This window comes from Larimichthys crocea, chromosome III (genome assembly GCF_000972845.2).
Source record: "Larimichthys crocea isolate SSNF chromosome III, L_crocea_2.0, whole genome shotgun sequence".
NCBI lineage: Eukaryota > Metazoa > Chordata > Actinopteri > Sciaenidae > Larimichthys > Larimichthys crocea.
In genome coordinates this window covers 35,125,544-35,144,854 of record NC_040013.1, presented here as the reverse complement: position 1 = coordinate 35,144,854, position 19,311 = coordinate 35,125,544, and the positions used below count along the sequence as shown (strand labels likewise).

At 38.2% G+C, this 19,311-nt stretch overlaps 1 protein-coding gene and 1 long non-coding RNA gene across 2 annotated transcripts in view; both read right to left on the bottom strand.

Moving 5' to 3' along the window:
• LOC113745609 (uncharacterized) overlaps positions 1-4,843 on the bottom strand; it is a 100,002-nt gene extending 95,159 nt beyond the window's left edge. The window contains exon 1 of the long non-coding RNA XR_003462248.1: positions 4,750-4,843. This is a non-coding gene — a long non-coding RNA (uncharacterized LOC113745609). The remainder of the gene's footprint in view (positions 1-4,749) is intronic.
• Positions 4,844-8,512: 3,669 nt separating this feature from the next.
• Positions 8,513-19,311, bottom strand: part of LOC104928499 (uncharacterized) — a 15,451-nt gene continuing 4,652 nt past the window's right edge. The window contains exons 4-7 of the mRNA XM_027273269.1: positions 17,558-17,948; positions 15,885-16,900; positions 14,879-15,053; positions 8,513-12,443 (exon numbers count right to left, since the gene is read on the bottom strand). Coding sequence (XP_027129070.1) covers positions 9,511-12,443; positions 14,879-15,053; positions 15,885-16,900; positions 17,558-17,948 — 4,515 coding nt within the window. The 3' untranslated portion in view covers positions 8,513-9,510. The remainder of the gene's footprint in view (positions 12,444-14,878; positions 15,054-15,884; positions 16,901-17,557; positions 17,949-19,311) is intronic.

Sequence of the window (19,311 nt, the reverse complement as noted above, 5' to 3'; positions counted from 1 at the left end):
GAGGAAGATTTATGACCTCTCCGGCTCACCTCTGCTTTCCCACAGCTGCTTTGACACTATCTGCAACAGTCCTGCCAGACAACTGATAAAGACTCACACAGATGCCAGAAGAATACCACTTTAAATGTAGTTAATGTGATGCATTAAACAATCATTAAAAAATAATGCATGAGCCCTGATTCGTTCTTCTTTCTTCTTCTACTTTGGTAATATATACCTGTACATAGTAAAACTAATTTGTTTTCTTTTTTTATTATTATTATAACACAGATGGTTTGTATATAAAATCTGAATTTAATCCTGGTAACAAACTTATGCTATGACCACCTCTCATCAAGTGGTGGAGGGAGACAAGATTTAGATTCAGGGTGAGGCAGTCACAGCACAGTCAGCTGATGAACTAGTGCCCCCTGCCGGATATGGGCAGGCACTTATTATTGGCAGCTGGAAATACAATAATATAATATACCGGTACATAATAATACAATTATTATGATATGACCTATAAACTATATGACAATAAAGCATATAATTTCCCCAAGTATGAATAATAAGTGTTACATACATAAATGTATGTGTGTGTGTGTGCGTGTGCATTTACAGTATGCCCATTTTGTAGTTAGACAAACTTTATTGATAACTGAATAGAGTAGATATTGGTCTGTACCACACACCAACACATATAATCAAATCTCTAATCGCACAGTCTGTACACAGTTGCATACTTTAATATCTCTCCTCTGTAGCCACACCGCCTACCCAAGTTTCAAGGCCCTTTACAGCTCCACCATTATTCCCGTAAAAAACACAAATTCTCACTGCATTCTGTCTAAATTATTACAACAATTGTGCTGCAATTAAAGGCTGTTATTTATGTTAGAGCTCAGGCTGCCAGGTTGAAACTAGAGCCCCAGTCTCCTGTAGTCTTAGCCCAAAGAAGCGACGCCACTGTTACACAAGTCTAATGTGTCTGTCCGCACCTTCTTGGCCCCCTGATGGTGGAATAAATGTACTACTGTGATCTGAACAGCAGTCCCTTCCTTCTTAAAACGTCATCTTTTCGACTGTTACCTCACATCACCTTGAAACAATCAGATCCCCTCTCTGTTTTTTACTCAAAAGTTTCCATTAAACTCTCCTCTCACAGCTCTTAAAATATTATGCTGAGGTCATGGGAATACTGTAAGAGAAATATTGTCTTGGCAACTGTGCTACTTTTAATTGTTTGCCTCCAAATTTTGCAAAGTAGAACAGTTTGTCCTGATGTTGTGCTGATGGATAAAATGCATCAGTTTAGGAAGAGTAACAGAGTCTGAGGTAGACAAAGAAATAAACTGAACTCAAACTTCTGGGAGCAGTTTGGAGAATATTTACATCCGTGCATAATCCCACTAACTCAAGGCGGAATGACATAGATAGAGAGGTAGACGGGGTCTTTGATATGTAAAAAGTGAACTGCTAAGTGAGTCATACAGATTTGGGTGTATGTACGGTAAAATATACAAGAAAAATAAACTTGAAGGAGTTTAAATTCAAGCTAATAGATGAGACGGTAGGAGTCCATTTAGTTTGTCCTTCACATTTTTATCAATACACTGCCATGTTTAAGAAAATGGACCTGCACCTGCAAAAAAAAAAAAAAAAAAAACTGCCACATTGCGTGAGTCATGACCTTGCTCTTAAGTGTTCGTCTTTCATCTGTTGTTCAACTGTACCAGACGGCTGGACTGACATTAAAAGTTTCTTTAGAACATTCTAGTTCAACTATAAATTACATAAAATGCATTATATAATATATAATGTAGATGAATACAGACATAAACACCATCTTGTGACTAGGGCTTCAACTAAAGATGATTTTAATTATCCGTTAATTACCTGTTTAGTCTTTAAAAACATCAGAGAATGGTAAAAACTACTTACTGAATAAAATTAAACAGACAAAAGCAAAAAAAATCTCACATTGAAGAAGCTGTAAGAACTTTAGAAACACAGCTCATTATAAAGCCCAGTGCAACACCTCCTTTAAATATGACCTCAGTAATGAACATGTAATTGTACTTACACATTTCCAGCAATACCAAAAACTGTGATTCATAAAGACACATGTTATGGGAGAACAGATTAGAGTGTGCAGGTGTACCTAGTAAAGTGGCCACTGAGCCGTTATATTGTGGCTGAAATGTTGACTTAAGATAAAACAGAGCATATTTTCCCCTCTCAAACAATAGAAATGCATTTAAGGCGCTTGTTAAAGTTAAGCCTTTTGCTTTGGCACAATCTAAATGCAGCACTAGTTCAGAGCAGTGTATGATCAATAGTTTCAGGCTTATGAGTCATTAAACCTCTGGCCAACATCCACTGCACACCTGTGCCTCCAGATTTGCGTGCTTTTTAGACACAAATGTAACATCTACAAAAATCCCACATCCTGTGAAAATTAGAGCTCAGGTTTTTAAAACATGCATAACTTCTTACACAAAAACGCAAACAAACAAAGCCAAAGAAAAACTGGGGTCTCAAAATTGCTACGTGTGTAACCATGAAATTACAAGGTAACATTATAGTTTATACAGCTATAAAAACATAATTATGCACTGTGGCTTTATGAATACTGCGGTTTTCAAAATTAGGTCTCTTAGAAAAGCTAAATAACTTTCTGTTAATTTGTTCCCTTTTCCCATGCCTTTGATTTGGCCACTGTGGTGAGATAAACGTTTATAAATCACGGGGTTAGCAACAGAGACACTTTCAGCAAGCACACAAGCGTGTCGGGCCAGAATGAATATGGTTTTGATTTGCAGTGGACGCCAACGCTGCAGCCAATGCTAATCACCAGGGAAAGCTTGTGAAAACCATGATGGATTTCACAGACATGGTTTCTGAGCTGAGGGTTTCATCACAAATCCATTTAAGCTTTTATATAATTTGGTTAAATATACAGAATCCTTTTTGTCTTTTTATGTGTCCATTTTAGACCCACTAACCTTGTTGGAAAGTATGATATAGATCGGGAATTTCCCATAGAAACTGAAATGAAGCTTAAACTATGCTCTGTGTGTGTGCGTGTGTGTGTGTGTGTGTGTGTGTGTGTGTGTGTGTGTGTGTGTGTGTGTGTGTGTGTGTGTGTGTGTGTGTGTGTGTGTCACAGAAAGAATGAGGGTGATGCTGACTGACACAGTTGACAGAAGGTACTGCTAGATAGAAGTCTGTGTTTAGAACTGTGGTTTAAGGGGCTCTCCTGGCACCAGTATAAGACAACGCAGCCTCCAGTCAAAATCTCAGCCAGCACAGGCCAGAGAGACTTATGTTGTTAATAAGACCACAAAGTGAGGTTTTATGAGCTGTGATGATTCCTAAATATTTGGAGTCTAAACGAGGAATTCACAGATCTCTTTATGGTTATGTTCACAGCACACACCTTGCTCATGAATCCCTAATTATTGCTCATATCTCAATGTTTTGGTCAAATTTAGTTCGGTTTCAGTTTTTTTTTCCTCGTTGCAAAGACACCTCAGTCACAGACTATGCAACCCACTTCTAAATAGACTGAAGCATTTCCTCTATGCTACAGACAAAGTATAACCATAGTCTCCGCTGCTGCCTGTTAAGCTTGAAACTAGCTATTCTGGTGCATTTTGGAGGATACGCCTTTGTTTGGAAGATCTGGCTTAATCATATTCATAATCTATTTATAGGAAACGTTAAAAAAGCAAAAAGCACAAAGTGCTTTACAGCAGAAAAATGCCACAAGACAATGCCAAAACATTAAAAAATGCTTCTATATAAGCAGGTTTTGAAAACTTAGAGCAGAGACAGTGTTTCAACATAGTCTCTGACCTCCCTTGTCACTCCCCACAACCAAACACCTAGCTCAGCACAGCAGATAAAAGATAATAATCTCCCCCAAAGGGAACTTAGACACAAAGACTACAGGTGTTTGCTGATGAAATGCTTTCTGAGCAGCGGGAGCACTAAGTGTTTGCAGCACTGTTACATCAGAGTGTGGAGATGAGCAGTGCAGCAGCAGCAAAACAGAGCAAAACAATAATAAATCTGAAGGGAATGTGCAAGCAGCAGGCCAAAAGACACACAAAGCACAAATAATTATCAACATCCACATTTAAACTTGCATGAAATCCTGGATTGTAGAAGGCGATTTCCTCTAATTTAAAGTCTTGTAGTATTCAGGGGATGGCCATCAGTACATGAATATGGAGATGAGTGTGTGTGTGAATGTAGCAGCAGAAGATAGAGATGATATATAATATCCATCCAGTGTGTGATAAAGGTCACATTACAAGGAAATAATTATGTGAGCAGATTGTGTGCAAATATTCACATTCTTAAAAATAAACTTAGACACCCAAAATACTATTATACAGTGAGTAACCTCAGACACACCACAAAACAAACCTTATTCATCTATTCTGTGACAAATGTATCCTATTCAGCCTTCTACATATTCTGACATGTGGATTCAATTGTTAGACGACCAAAGTAAACAATCCCCCCAAGGAATTCATTCACCATGAATAAATGCACTACCAATGAATATGTAACAAACAGACGGAGGCATAAAATAAATTAGCAGCCAGCAGATGCCAAGAAAAGTGAACACAAGCAAATCTGCACAGAACATTAAACAGCGAGCGGGAGCCTATAGATGAATTTGTCATGTAAAGCCCTCAAAATCTGTCTGAACAGAGCCAAGACCATCTGCGTATGAACAAACAAGTCAATCCATACCTTGTTATGTGAAGCAGCTGATGTTTAGCATCTCAACAGGAAGAGAAGGGTGTGATCCAAAGCTGTTGCAGGTGAGAATAGGCCTGCAACACACGCACCTGTGCTGCTGACATGATGCACCGCTAACAAACAAAGTGGGAAACATGATGCAAATATTATTTCTCTTTCCATAATCGAGAGGATCGGACTGATGACAGGTTATTAACCTGTTAATAAAATGCTTTTTCTTTCAGCATAACAAATGTGCCGTTGTAGCCATGTTGCAGTGCATAGGTGAAAGGGTGCGTTGGATATGTGTATCAGTGAGAAGAGTTTGTCATGTGGATGCTGAGTTCAACACGACAGCTAATGATGTCTTCTTCTTTTTTAGATTTGATTGATTGGCGGCTGGCATAGGTAATGATGTCGTTTTAATGATGGCGTTTTAATAACAGCTGAGTGATCAGCAACTTTTTTTCATATTTTCAGCCATAAAAAATAAAAAAAAGTCCTCTCACAGAACCAGGATACACAAATCAAAAAACAAAATCTTCAGGACAAAAATAAAGTGGATGGGTGCAAAAGAAAATCTGAATGAAATAAGCTGCATATAGGCCTACATACAGCATGCACAAGAGTGACAGACTTTACACTTTATGTGTGTGACAGGCTGAGGGAAGAAGCTGTAGCGCCCCCTGGTGGTGTTGTACTTTATACTGTGGTATTTCAGGCAGGCGTCAGTAGGGTGGACAGACTCTTTTAGGATACTGTAAACCTTTCACACACATCTCTGAAGGAAAATAAATTAAAGTAGAGTTTTCTGTGCTGTATAAATTGTGTCTAGTTATATGTACAGAAGGAACAATTCATTTGAATGTAGCCTGTTGTTTTGTTTGTTTGTTTTTCACTTGCCCCCTATAGGCCTCCATCAATCACGTAATGAACCTTTACGAAGTAACACAAGTCATCCAGGATGATTACAAATATTATTTGAAATGGATATGGTGGCGGAGGTTGGGGTTAGCATAGTGGAGGGTTTCAACCAGCTGCGCAAACACAATCTAGATGATTTATGAACCCACCTGTGAGCTGCCCATGGTCCAAAATGACACTGAAGCCACTGCAGCTCTGGAAGACCCGCTGATTAACCACTGCAACCCAGACTGATAAATGTACAGTATAAGGAGCTTGGTAGGTGGTCTCACAGACAGATGGGGACAGTTCTTGCAGTTTTCCTCTATTTTAATCATCTATTATGACTTTTTATCACTTTGTATGGCCCCATTAAATTGTAGCATGTATATACACTTCTTCTGGTATCTGACAGCAACCTCTGCACTACAATAATATTTTGCAGTGAGTGAGCCTTTGATTGTGTGTGTGTGTTTAACAGAAAAGAGGGGGGAAGATGAAAAGATAAAGCTTGCATACAATTGAAAACAGTGAACAGAGGGAGTGCATATGAACAGCTGGAGCTCTTTGTCTTTGAGCTATTCCTCTGAAGTTGAAATATTCTGGAGACAATGTCAAAACATATTGAAAACATACCATATTGGGTTAGTGGTATTATTGAGCCCTTTCGGGTGGTAAGTTTCCAACACATGACGAAAGCACGCTATGTGTCTGGAATTCAGAATAAATGGCTGCCACTGTTACCAGTCTGAACCTGAGCTACAACATCTGGGGATAATTTGAGAGAGCAGCAGCAACATGGTTCACCAAATTATTCAACAGTAAATGTTTCGGTTACAGACGCAAAACCATATCAGAAAGTGGACTTCTGGAGGAGGAATATGTCAAATTATTATGTAATATATGTAACTTCTAAAAACAGATAGATAGAATGGTGTTATTGATTAAGTTAAAAAAAAAGTTGTTCAGCAAGTTAATGTTCAGCTTTACAAGTGTTTAAGTTAGCGACAAATTGGCTGCATGGAAACATCATAACACACTTGCCAAACAAAAACCGGAAAAAAAAAAGTTCAGCCACGACAACAAATGAATCCATAAGTACCTGCAGAAATATTGCACGAGTAGCTGACCACATGATGGTAGATTGAGACTATGAGTGATTCAATGTTGCACAAATGTTCTTTTCTGTAACAGAAACCAAGACATTTGTTGTGACCTGTTAATGATGGAGAGTGTTTTAAAGTCCAGTTATACCCCAGACAACAGCAGATCTGTTTGATTTCCAGGGTTGTTATTTTATCACTTTCCAGTCATTGCTTGTGTTTCTATATCAAATCTATCTGTGTGATTCAGGAGCCTGTGACTTAGTAAGTACAAGAGGTCAAGATGTCAGTCATTTCTGGACCATTCTTTGTGATTACAAAACAAAACTTTTAAACAAAATCTAGTTTAGTACTGTTTGATTACATTTAAAATTTCAAGAAGAGTTACACATCTTAAGAACTGCTACTCTGTCAAATGTATGTATGAACACTTGTGATTCTTCAGGTTTGAGATATTTATGAAACCTCCTTCACGGACATTGCATCGATACTACTTCTCACCAGCATGGATTCTAATGTGTTTTCAAGTCTGTGCTTTAGGAAACAAGTGTTGGTTAAACTTGTATGGCTTTTCACCTGCATGGGTTCTAATGTGCTGAGTGTGAATCTTTACCTACATCAAGGCCATTTAAAATTCATAACCATCCTGAATGCACACATGCACTAGCCCCCCAACATGCAACATCTCTTGTGCAATAACTTTACCTTCATAACTTCCTGTCCAATAATCTTACCTGTGTCACGAGCATTACCTCATGTGCAATAATTGTATAATTGCTTTTACCATTTGCTATGCAAATACAAGCAAGATGCAGCATTCACTTTTTATGAATACCCCGTTTTCTTTCATCTACATCTATATTTTATTTTTTCATTTGTATTTATATTGTGGTTTTATCTATACTGATGCTATACTATTACCTATATTAGGACCAGCACCTTGTTGAAGCCCCCTGTAATTCTGTTGTGCTTACAGTATGTGTTGTACAATGACAATAAAATCTTTCTAGTCTATTCTAAAAGGCTTCTACCCTGTATGTACACAAAAGTAAGTATTCAGTGACGAGAAATCTGTAAACGAACAATGAACAAAATATTCAAGTAATGTATTTAAATTTTTCATTGGTACTTCTAAAGACTGTTGGGGCAGACAGGTACTCATATGCAAGATTATGTTCAAGGGTGTGCGTATATGAATTTGCATGTGCACAGTTTGTGATTGAAATGTACAAAACAGATCTATGCATGGATTTTAAATCGCAAGTCAATATGCATTTGGTCTTGAGTTTCAGTCTTACGTGAATGTAGTTTCATGTGATGGGACCCAAGGTCTGCTCAAATAAATGTGATCTGATGCTAAGGGTACTGCAGCCACTAGGAAGCCATGGTAGGTTTAGTTTAGTTTCAAATTTTTGTTTACTCTGCAACCACTGAATTCAGGAGGCGTGGTTCATCTGATAATAATCTGACTTATAAAGAATAAATAATAAGGTTTACAATATGTTAAGTGACAAAATTGCCAAATATCTATCCTGTGAAGCATCATCTTAGGCTTCAGGAGGATATAAAGCAGTCTGCACTGACACACAATCTCCTCCTCGTACACAACTGTAGTCTGCTCACAAACAAATATTTCGTCCACAGCAGCAGTTAGTCGCTCGATGATCGACTTTCTCAAGTAAGCCAGGTTTACACCTACAAGTATCTCAATTAATGTCTATTCAGCTGCACAAATGTATATTACAAGCATCAATATTACAGCCACACCATTAAAGGAAAAGGCTCATTAAAATTTAATAAAGATTGGCAAAGTAATACATTCACTCACTTAGTGTGTTTTGCAAAAACAACTGCACAGCAGATATTTAAAAAAATAGGATGTACTCTTAAAAAACAAATCTAAAAAGTAGTCATAAACTCTGATTAAAACAATGACACATTGGATTAACACATTTCAATTGTGTCATCACCATCTCTATGATTGTCATAAAACTTTGCAAGGAAAAAAATGTGGAAGAGAAGACTGATTTTGTCCATGTACAGCTGCTCCAATAGTCCTTTCCAGTTTCTACCCTACTGTTCAAAAATATGTACAGATTCTCAACAATTTCTCTTTAAAACAATCATTATTCCATTAATAACTAGCTTCAGAAGATGAGATCACTTCCAAAACAGGTCACCCTGTATTTCCATTTTCAAAAAAGACTCCCACCATTCAGATTTTTTGGTAAATACATAAGCAACAGAGAAATACATAAGCAATTTGTGCATTTGCTTAAATTGAAGTCTCCCAAAATTATCATGGTGATATACAGTATTCTTTTTGAGTCCCCATCATGAGATGGTGCTTTAGATAAGGCCACGTTCGGACCGACATTCACATTACAAGCAAAAGCATAGCCCACTCATTCATTTCAACAAGACCACTCAAAAGTGAAAAAACAACAAGGGTTGTCCAGCATATTTAGACAAAATATACAGTGTAAATCTACTGTTCATGTCTGAATCGTTGATAAAATGATTGTCAGATTGTCTCAACTCATAGATCTGTTTTTAAAACCACCCTTCCCAGAATGTGTTTCATCTTTTCACAAGTACGTGAAGCAACAACCCATCGTCAACACTGTCCCTTGTTGACACTCTGGAAACTCATCAATCGTTATTCCATTCCTAAAAGAGTGCAAAGCTAAATTGGTAAAATTATACTTAAGTGCAATTAATTTACTTTTATCATAAGCATTGCATATCAAATGCAAATTAGTTTTTTTTATCCAGAGGAGCTTTGTTCATCTTTGAGGACAGCTTTGTGGAATTTCTTTCCGTGCTTGCTGAGTTTTAACCAGTTGGAAAACTCTTCTCCACAAGTTTTGCATTTGTAAGGCTTCTCCCCAGTATGTAACCTCATGTGTCCTTTCAGGTCTGTTCTATGTCCAAACGCCTTGTCACATACACTGCACTTATATGGCCTTTCACCTGTGTGTACTACGGTGTGCCTTTTCAGAGTCGTCCTTGTGGCAAATCTTCTCTTGCAAGAGGTACACTTAAAGGGCTTCTCCCCCGAATGCACTCGTTGATGATTTTTGAAAGACGAAGAATCTGCAAACTCCTTCCCGCAGTGGCTGCAGGTGTAAGGCTTCTCACCTGTGTGGATTCTCATGTGCTTCTTCATGTTCACACAAGAGCTGAAGCATTTATCACAGGTGTCACATTTGAAAGGCTTTTCCCCGGTGTGAACTCTAGCATGCAGGTCGAGATTATAACGCCGGTTGAATCCATGTCCGCAGATTTTGCATTTGAAAGGCTTCTCAACAGAGTGAATTACAAGATGTTTATTCAAATCCCAACTCTCCCTGAACATTTTCCCACAAGTGTCACATTTGTACGTCTTTTCAACAGTGTGGGATTTCATATGAAATTTGTAGTTTTTGAAATTTGACATCACTTTACCACACCTGTCACACTTGAAAGGGTTATTGTCATCATTGGTACTACCACCTGAACTTTTCACATTTGGTGTTGGGTTGGTACTTTCATTTGATGCTGTGCTATCATTATCACGGTTCTTACTTTGTGTTTGTTCAGTATTTGTGGCTGATGTATCTTCATCCTTGCGTTGTTTATTTGGTGTTGGGTCAGTATTTTCATTTTTTCTTGTGCTCCCATCAGTTTGTCTCCTATGACGTGTCAACTCCTTGTTTCTTGTCGACCTTGTGTTTCCATTGTTACCTCTAGTTGACATAGTGCTCTCATCATTACTTTTCCGTTTTTTGGTTTGCTTAGTACTTGTAGCTGGTGTGATTTTCCCATCATTAGATTTTTTGTTTGGTGTTGGTTCAGCCTCTTCAGACTCCATTCCTTCAGTAGAAGACGTTTTCCCACCACTGCTTTTCTTATTTGATGCTGGTTTAGTACTTGAAGTTGATGTTGCGTTCCCGTCACTGTCTTTTTTATTTGCTGTTGGATCAGTGCTTTCAGCTGACATCTCCTCACTATTGCGTTTCTTATTTGGTGCTAGTTTTGCACTTGTAGATGACGTTGTTTTCTCATCATTGGATTTCTTACGTCGTGTTGGTTCAGTACTTTTAGCTGATGTTGTGTCTTCAGTGTTACAACTCTTATCTGGTGTTGGCTCATTACTTCCAGTAGAAGTTGTTCTCCCACTGCTGCGTTTCTTAATTGGTGCTGGTTTCGTACTTGATGTTGATGCTGCTGTTGGCTCAGCACTTCCACTTGACGTTGATCTATCTTGGCTTTTCCTACTTAGTGCTGGCTCACTTTTTCCTTTTGATGTTTGGTTCTCAATATTATGTTTCTCATTTGAACTTTTATTCCCATTGCTGCGTTTCTTATTTGGTGTTGGCTCAGTCTCTACATGTGATGTTGTGTTCTCATTGTTACTTTTCTTACGTGGTTTTGTTCCAGTACTTGCAGCTGATGTTGCCTTCTCATTGTTGCGTCTTTTATTTGATGTTGGTTCAACATTTCCAGGTGAGGTTGGTCTCTCTTGGCTTTTCTTATTCATCAATGGCTCACTATTTTCTTCTGATGTTGGGTTCTCATTATTCTGCTTTTCAGTTGGTGTTAACTTGGTGCCTCTAGTTGAGGTTGGGGTCTTATCATTTCCTTTCTTCTGTGGTCTTTGCTTAATACTTGTATCTGATTGCATTGTACTTGTAGCTGATGTTGAATTCCCATCACTGCTTTTCATATTTGCCATTGACTCACCATTACCTTCTGATGTTGGGTTCTCATCATTATGTTCCTCATTTGGTGTTAGCTCAGTGTCTCTAGTTGATGTTGTGGTCTTATCGTTACCTTTCTCCTGTGTTGTCTCTGTGTTTGTCATCGATGTGTTATCATCATTATGTTTGTTTTCTTGCGTTGGCTCACTATTTCCACTTAATGTTGGATTCTCATCGTCACATTTCTTATTTGACGTTTGCTCAGTAGTCGTGTTATCATCATTGCTTGTGTTATCTGATGTCTGCTCCGTACTTGTATCTGATGCTGTGTTGACTTCTTGGCTTATCTCATTTGGTGTAGATTCAGTATTTGCTTCTGATGTTGGGTTCTCATCATTATGTCTCTCATTTGGTGTTAGATCAGTCCCTCCAGTTGATGCTGTTGTCTTACTTATACATTCCTTATTTGGTGTTGGCTCAGTACTTGTAGTTGATGTTGTCTTTGGATCATTGCTTATATTATCTGACGTCTGCTCTGTGCTTGTTGCTGACACATTCTCATCATTGCCTGTCTTCTTTGGTGTTGACTCAGTATCACTAGTTGGTGTTGCATTTCCATCGGTACAAGTTATGCAATCTTGACTTGAATCTTCAGCTGCATGAGAGTTGTTAGAGAGAGGCTGGTCGTCACTGTTTGGTGCAGATGCTGATGAAGTCTCCCTGCCAGATCTAGATGATGCATCTTTGTCAGAGATGCTGGATTGAGGATCCTTATTCACCGTTTGGTTAGGCTGAGTCTGATCACTGTGGACACTTTCCTCACAAGTTGCAATTGACCTAGATGCATCCGTCTCCTGTTGCTGTGCAAGCTGCTGTCGTTCCTGACTGACACACATTTCCTCATATTCCTCTTTAATCTCTGCATGTTCTGGTGTAACCAAGGTTGTCTCCTGGTTATAATACTCCTGGTTTAGGAGAACCTCCTCTTCCTTGGTCAGCACAGGTCCCTCTGAGAGCCCTAAGAAAAACAAAGAATGGGACAATGATGAAATGCTGCACATATATAGGACTATATTTAACAATTGTGATAAAGAAAACCTATAATGAACAGTGCAAACTGGAAACACAGCAGTTTCCCTACTGCTGAGAAATGCAAGACAGATAGCCACAATTTTTGGACCTGTTTCTTTTTTGGATTTTTGTTTTTTTAGGGAACTTTTAGCTAAAAGAAAAGAAAAAATGAAATATGGGACACTATTGAACTATAGAAACCTTAGACTTACTGGATCTGTTGTTCTGAGGCAGCCCAGTTGTTTAAAGAAAAACACAATTATTATTTTGTGTAAAACATTTCTAACAGTTTCTTGAATGTTTTTTGACAAACCTGTTTATTTGGTTTAGTTTGAAAATATGAAAAGATTGACAAAACTGCATATGTAGTCTATAAAAGTATTAACTTGTCAAGCTTTTATAACCTTTGAGTAGTAGCTTTAGCTTGCTGTCATACTAAAGCACTGCACCACCAGGTATAATATCGCCTCTGACGTGGTGAAGAAAAAGTAGAAATACAACTACATCAAAATTGTATTTAAGCACAGCACTTATAGCTGTTATAGCTACTCTCTGTGGTGCATTCAAAGCCTTACTGAAGGTAAGAGTATGTATTCAGCTATTTTTTTCATCTTAGTTTATCCATTCAGGGCTGGAAATATAGTGGTTCAACATAGTGGATTCTGTGGAAGAGGATCTGTAGCAAAAAAGCATAACATTTCTTATTTTCAGGCAATTAGATACTAACGAAAATGTAGTTATGCATATTATATTCCACTTATAGACGACACTAACAGACTGGACTGGGTATTAAAATTAAAAGTACTTATTCTGCAAACAAATATTCCTTGTCAGTGTTTTACTTTAATGTATCATGTTTTTGCATTAATGTTACGAATGTATTAAAGTGTATGTTACATTTTACTGCTGCAGATGTTTATGGTTGAGCTCGTTTTGACTATTGCATACTGCTGGTAGTTGAATCTACATTAGTGCTTCACTGTCTATGTCTGTTGCATTCATGCTGTAGGAGCCATGTTTTATTTAGAAACATCTCTAAACCTCTAGGCGGCAGTATTTCCTTTTGTGTTCTGACCTAAACCGGATGTTGGTGGGTGTCAGGCAGGTTATTTGAGGTTGCTCAGTGTTGAGCCCAGGTGTTGTTGGTGAATGGAGGATCAAACAGTGACGGTGCTTCAGGGTGTTTGAGCGTTACTTTTTATATATATGACAAGTGGCTTCATCAAGCAATTAAATAAATATCATTATTTCAAACACAAATAAGTCTGCGTTGGTTTATTGCCTGCTAAGCGTCCCAGTCAAAACAAAAGCAATCAGCATCCACTAGTCACTACACATGCCCTGCGAGAACCACATAGTCAGCTTTTTGACCTGGTTTCAGCTTTGTGCTGAAGCATTTTCTAGATAATCAAAGAGGGTTTTAAAAAGTTTATAGTGGAATCTTTTGAACGTATACATTCACATTCAAAGTCATAAAATTTGAAGATACGTGAGATAGATGAAAACTTCCATAGATACATTTCCCTGGAAAGGAATGGTATGAAATAATAATCTGCAACACAGGGATTAATAAAGTACTCTATCTATCTATCTATCTATCTATCTATCTATCTATCTATCTATCTATCTATAAAAAAGTGTATGCATGTGCATATGTATGACAGCTTATACATATATAGATATTTGCAGTTAATAAAGTACTCTCTATATATTTCTTTCTTTCGTTCTTTCTATCTATCTATCTATCTATCTATCTATCTATCTATCTATCAATCAATCTATCATAAAGTGCATGCATATGCATACGTATGACAGCTTATACATATATAGATATTTGCAGTTAATAAACTACTCTCTCTATATTTTTATCTATAATAAAGTGCATGCATATGCATATGTATGACAGCTTATACAGGCATTTGCAGTGAAGTGATGTAAACACTGTGATGTCCTCAAGTAAAGCTCCTTTGTATTGAATAGATACTTGAGTAAATATACTTAAAGTTGTCATGTGATCATGTTGACATGTGAGAGTGGGTGTGGCAGGTTGAAAGGTCGCGTGAGTTTAGTTAATCATTGTCACGTGTTATTGCCCCTCGGGGAATAACAGAGCGAGCTTGAACGGGAACAGTGACTTCCGCATGTAGCGTGGTTTCACGCGTGTAACAAACGTCGTGGTGGCACTGAGGTGCATATTAAAGTGTACTAACAACACGGACTCGTCTAGTCACCTGAGCTTATTACGACGTGCTACGCCCATTTAAATCCTGTCAAACTGGTCTGTCAGTCAGGTGACGCTCGGTGTTTTTTTTTGTTTTGTTTTTTTTGGCTATTTAACACAAATGTAGCTCCATTAGAAAATAGTTTGATGGTTGTCCCGACCTGTCTGGTGTAACTTCGTCTCGGACGCTAAGGCTGATGCCAGCAGTCTTCGTTGACGAGCGATTTCTTTCTCGTAAACATCTACTTTCTTTTCAAACGCTCCCAAAATCTCCTGAGCAGCCGCGGTGAGCCGGTCACAGACGAACTGTCTCATGATTTGAACTGAAGACATGGTTTAATACAATTTAAGACACTTTTATCCCCTGTTAAAACTTCCGTCAAACTCCTTGCGCTGACTCGACCATGGCGGTATGTTTCCGCTTCACCTCGCCGGGAGGGGCTCTTCTTCTTCGGATCGACACACGGCGGCTGACGGACAGATTGTTGACTCATTAGCGCCTGCTACTGACCCGAGCTGGAAGTCACTTTATTGGCCAGGTGTGTGTTTGAATTGTACATACAGGTATAGACATAAGTACAGTTTAAAAAACACAAGAAACATGACACGTGTTTACAATGTGTCCATCGTGATCCTCAAAGCTGCATGCTGTACACCTCAACACTGATGAAGAGTAAAATAGTAAAACAATACAAGTTAACAGTTACCTGTTAGACACCCTGTTTAATATTGGCGTGCAATGGTCTTGTCAGCTCAGTGGATGCCTAATAGTAAAAAATATATATTCATCAGAGGGTCACAGAGACCAAGATGGCATCTTCATGCTTGTTTTCTATGACAATTCAATGCCCCAAACATTCCCAAAAGTAATTATAATAGTATAGATGTAAGAGAATATTTGGGAACCTGTGCCAAGTGTATGTTTTGATTTTTTCCATGCTAAATTACTTAAAACATTGGACTATTTCAGCCATAGAGTAGCTTTGATTACTTATTTCAATTCAGTGTTTCTGTCCAGATGTGGTGACATATCTTTTTTTTGTAGAGCTGGCTTTAGATCGTCTGTACATAAAGATCCATATTCATGTAATCAACCAACTCGTGTGTTAAGCGGCTTGCCTGTCCCCGTCTGAACGCCGCTGCAGCCAGTGCCATTAAGGTGATCTACCCCATTAAAGACATTTCAGCTTGTTTCTCTCGTGCATGGATCCTCCTGTGTAATCTCAGTCCCGTGTTATGAGCAAAGTTTCTCCCACAAACGTTGCATGTATACGGCTTTTCCCCTGTATGGACTCTGGTGTGTATTTTCAGCGTTGTGCTGATGGCAAACGCCTTCCCGCACCACATACAGTCATAAGGTTTCTCCCCCGTATGCACTCGGACGTGATTGGTGAGAGACGAATGATGAGAGAACTCTTTCCCACAGTGTACACAGCTGTACGGCTTCTCCCCAGTGTGAATTCGGTTGTGCCTCCTCAGGTCTGCGCTGCGTCTGAAACTTTTCCCGCAGGTGACACAAGCATGGGGCTTCTGGCCTGTGTGAGTTTTCATGTGAGTGATGCAGTTTGAGTGACAGTTAAATTCCTTTCCACAAACTCTGCATCTGAAGGGCTTTACCCCTGCGTGTGTCATCATGTGTTTATTTACCTGTGCCTTCTGCGTGAACCCTTTCCCACAAGTGTCACATTTGAAACGACCGTTATCAGTGTGTGTCCTCATGTGAATTTTTAACTTCAAAAAATCATGAAACTCCTCACTGCAAAAGAGACATTGGAAATGTTTTTTCTGATCAGTGCATGTATTCTCTCGGCGTCCTCTTTCACAGCTTCTAGGTCTGTGAGAGTAGTCATTGTGGTCACTGTTTGGTTTGGATACACCCGAACCCTCTCTGTCAGATTCAGATTTTATTACTATAACTTTGATGTTGGTCAGTGGCGCTGGATCCAAAAGCACAGTCTGGTCTTCACTGTGGTCTCTTCCCTGAGTAGTAGGCCTGGACTTGAACCAATCATCCTCCTGCTTCAGAAGAAACTGCTCTTCTTCCTGGCTGGTGCGGAGATCCATCTCTTCCTCTTTAATCTGTGAAGGCTCTGCGCACTCTTCATCCAGACTGTAACTCCTCTTCTGGTTACAGAGCTGCTGGTCAGCGACAACCTCGTCATTACAGATGAACTGCGATATACCTGAAGGGAAGGAAAGGAGAAACACATGTAGGTAATTAGGTAACATATGCAAAAGTAGCAACAGCACAATGTAAGATAAATACTTTCAAAAATACTCTCAGAGTTTGATACTTGACAGGTTTATTTGACAAACTATGAGTATCAATTATGTGTGTGTGTGTGTGTGTGTGTGTGTGTGTGTGTGTGTGTGTGTATATATATATATAAGAATTTAGATATATTACCACAATAAGAATATTACAACACATATCTCCACATCTACCACACATACATACATACATATACATACACACATACATACATATATACACACACACACACACACACACACACACACACACACACACCATATCACACTCATATCTAATGTGTTCATCATGTGTGTTGTGTGAAAAATGAAATGTGAATCTGCAAAACAACTAGTAACTATGGCTGTTAAATAAATGTAGTGAAGTAACAACTACATTATTTCCCAGTGAAATGTGCTGACACAGAAAGATGAAATTACAGATACTTGAGTACAACATAAAAAGAGCTTACTTAGTTACTTTCAATCAAAGTAATCCTCTTTACTATGGAAACACAAGAGTAAAAAAAATACCAATTAATGCAGTAATTTACAAAGCCGTTACAGCAAAGAGTTGTAATGTTACAAACCTGTCTTGTGTAATTTTATCTCTGGGTTCAAAACAATATCCAGTAATTTGCGCTGACGGCTGATCTCCTCCTGATACGCTGTGATGGTTTTTTCAAAGATGGTTAATATTTCCTCGGTGGCAGCAGTCAGTCGCTCGTTGACAAACTTTCTGAGGCGCTGGACGGAAGACATTTTGAGAGAATACGACGGAGGAGACAGTCTGCTCTGCAGGGCGTTTGATTTTGTTGAAGCTAAATACGAGGCAGCTAAAACGAACAGCTGGAGTCTGCTCTGCTGTTCATGTGGATTTACTTCCGCCGGACTGAATATGCTGCTACTCCGATTTAAAGGGACCGCGGGGTGCGGTCGAATAATCAAATCCATAGACACATAGACATATATACATAGACATATATACATATACATAGACATATATACATACATAAACATATATACATAGACATATATACATTATCAAGGTTGGACTTGAAATACTAAAATGAAACAAAGTTGAAACAAGTGTTTGTTACATTGAGTATGGTCGCTCACCCTCCTGTTCACTATATATAAACTTGTTAGCCATTTGGCAAAAGGGGCAAAATAAGCAACAGTAATTTACACAATGAAATGGTGTGTGATATTCATGTTTTATATATTGTTTTGGTAATGGCAGAATAAAGATATACATTACACCTATACAAATATACCTATACATACACACACACACATACATACACACAGCACACACCAACATACATATATACATACATACATACATACATACATACTTATAACACATACACACCACACCACACACCATATCACATTCATATCTAACTGTGTTCATCATGTGTGTTGTTGTAAAAAAAATGGCTGAAATATTTCCCAGTGAAATGTGCTGACACAGAAAGATGAAATTACAGATACTTGAGCCATAAAAAAGAGCTTACTTGTTACTTTCAATCAAAGTAATCCTCTTTACTATGGAAACACAAGAGTAAAAAAAAATAAAATTAATGCAGTAATTTACAAAGCCGTTACAGCAAAAGAGTTGTAATGTTACAAAACCTGTCTTGTGTAATTTTATCTCTGGTTCAAAACATATCCATAATTTGCGCTGACGGCTGATCTCCTCCTGATACGCTGATGGTTTTTTCAGATGGTTATATTTCCTCGTGGCAGCAGTCAGTCGCTCGTTGACAAACTTTCTGAGGCGCTGGACGGAAGACATTTTGAGAGAATAACGACGGGAGGACAGTTGCTCTGCAGGGCGTTTGATTTTGTTGAAGCTAAATACGAGCAGCTAAACGAACCGTGGGTCTGCTCTGCTGTTCATGTGTTACTTCCGCCGGACTGAATATGCTGCTACTCGATTTAAAGGGACCGCGGGTGCGGTCGAATAATCACAATCCATAGACATATACAATACATCATAGACATATATACATAGACATATTACATAGACATCATATACATACATAGGACATACTATACAGACTATATACATCATATATTACATACATAGACATTACTACATAGAATATATACATAGACATATATTACATTAGACATATATAACATAGACTAATATAATACATAGACATATAACATAGAATATATACCTAGACATATATACATAGGACATATATACATAGACATACATACATGACATATATACATAGACATATATCTACATAGATATATATATACATCGACACATTATCATAGACCTAGACAATATACATAACATTACTAGAGACATAGCAAATCTAGA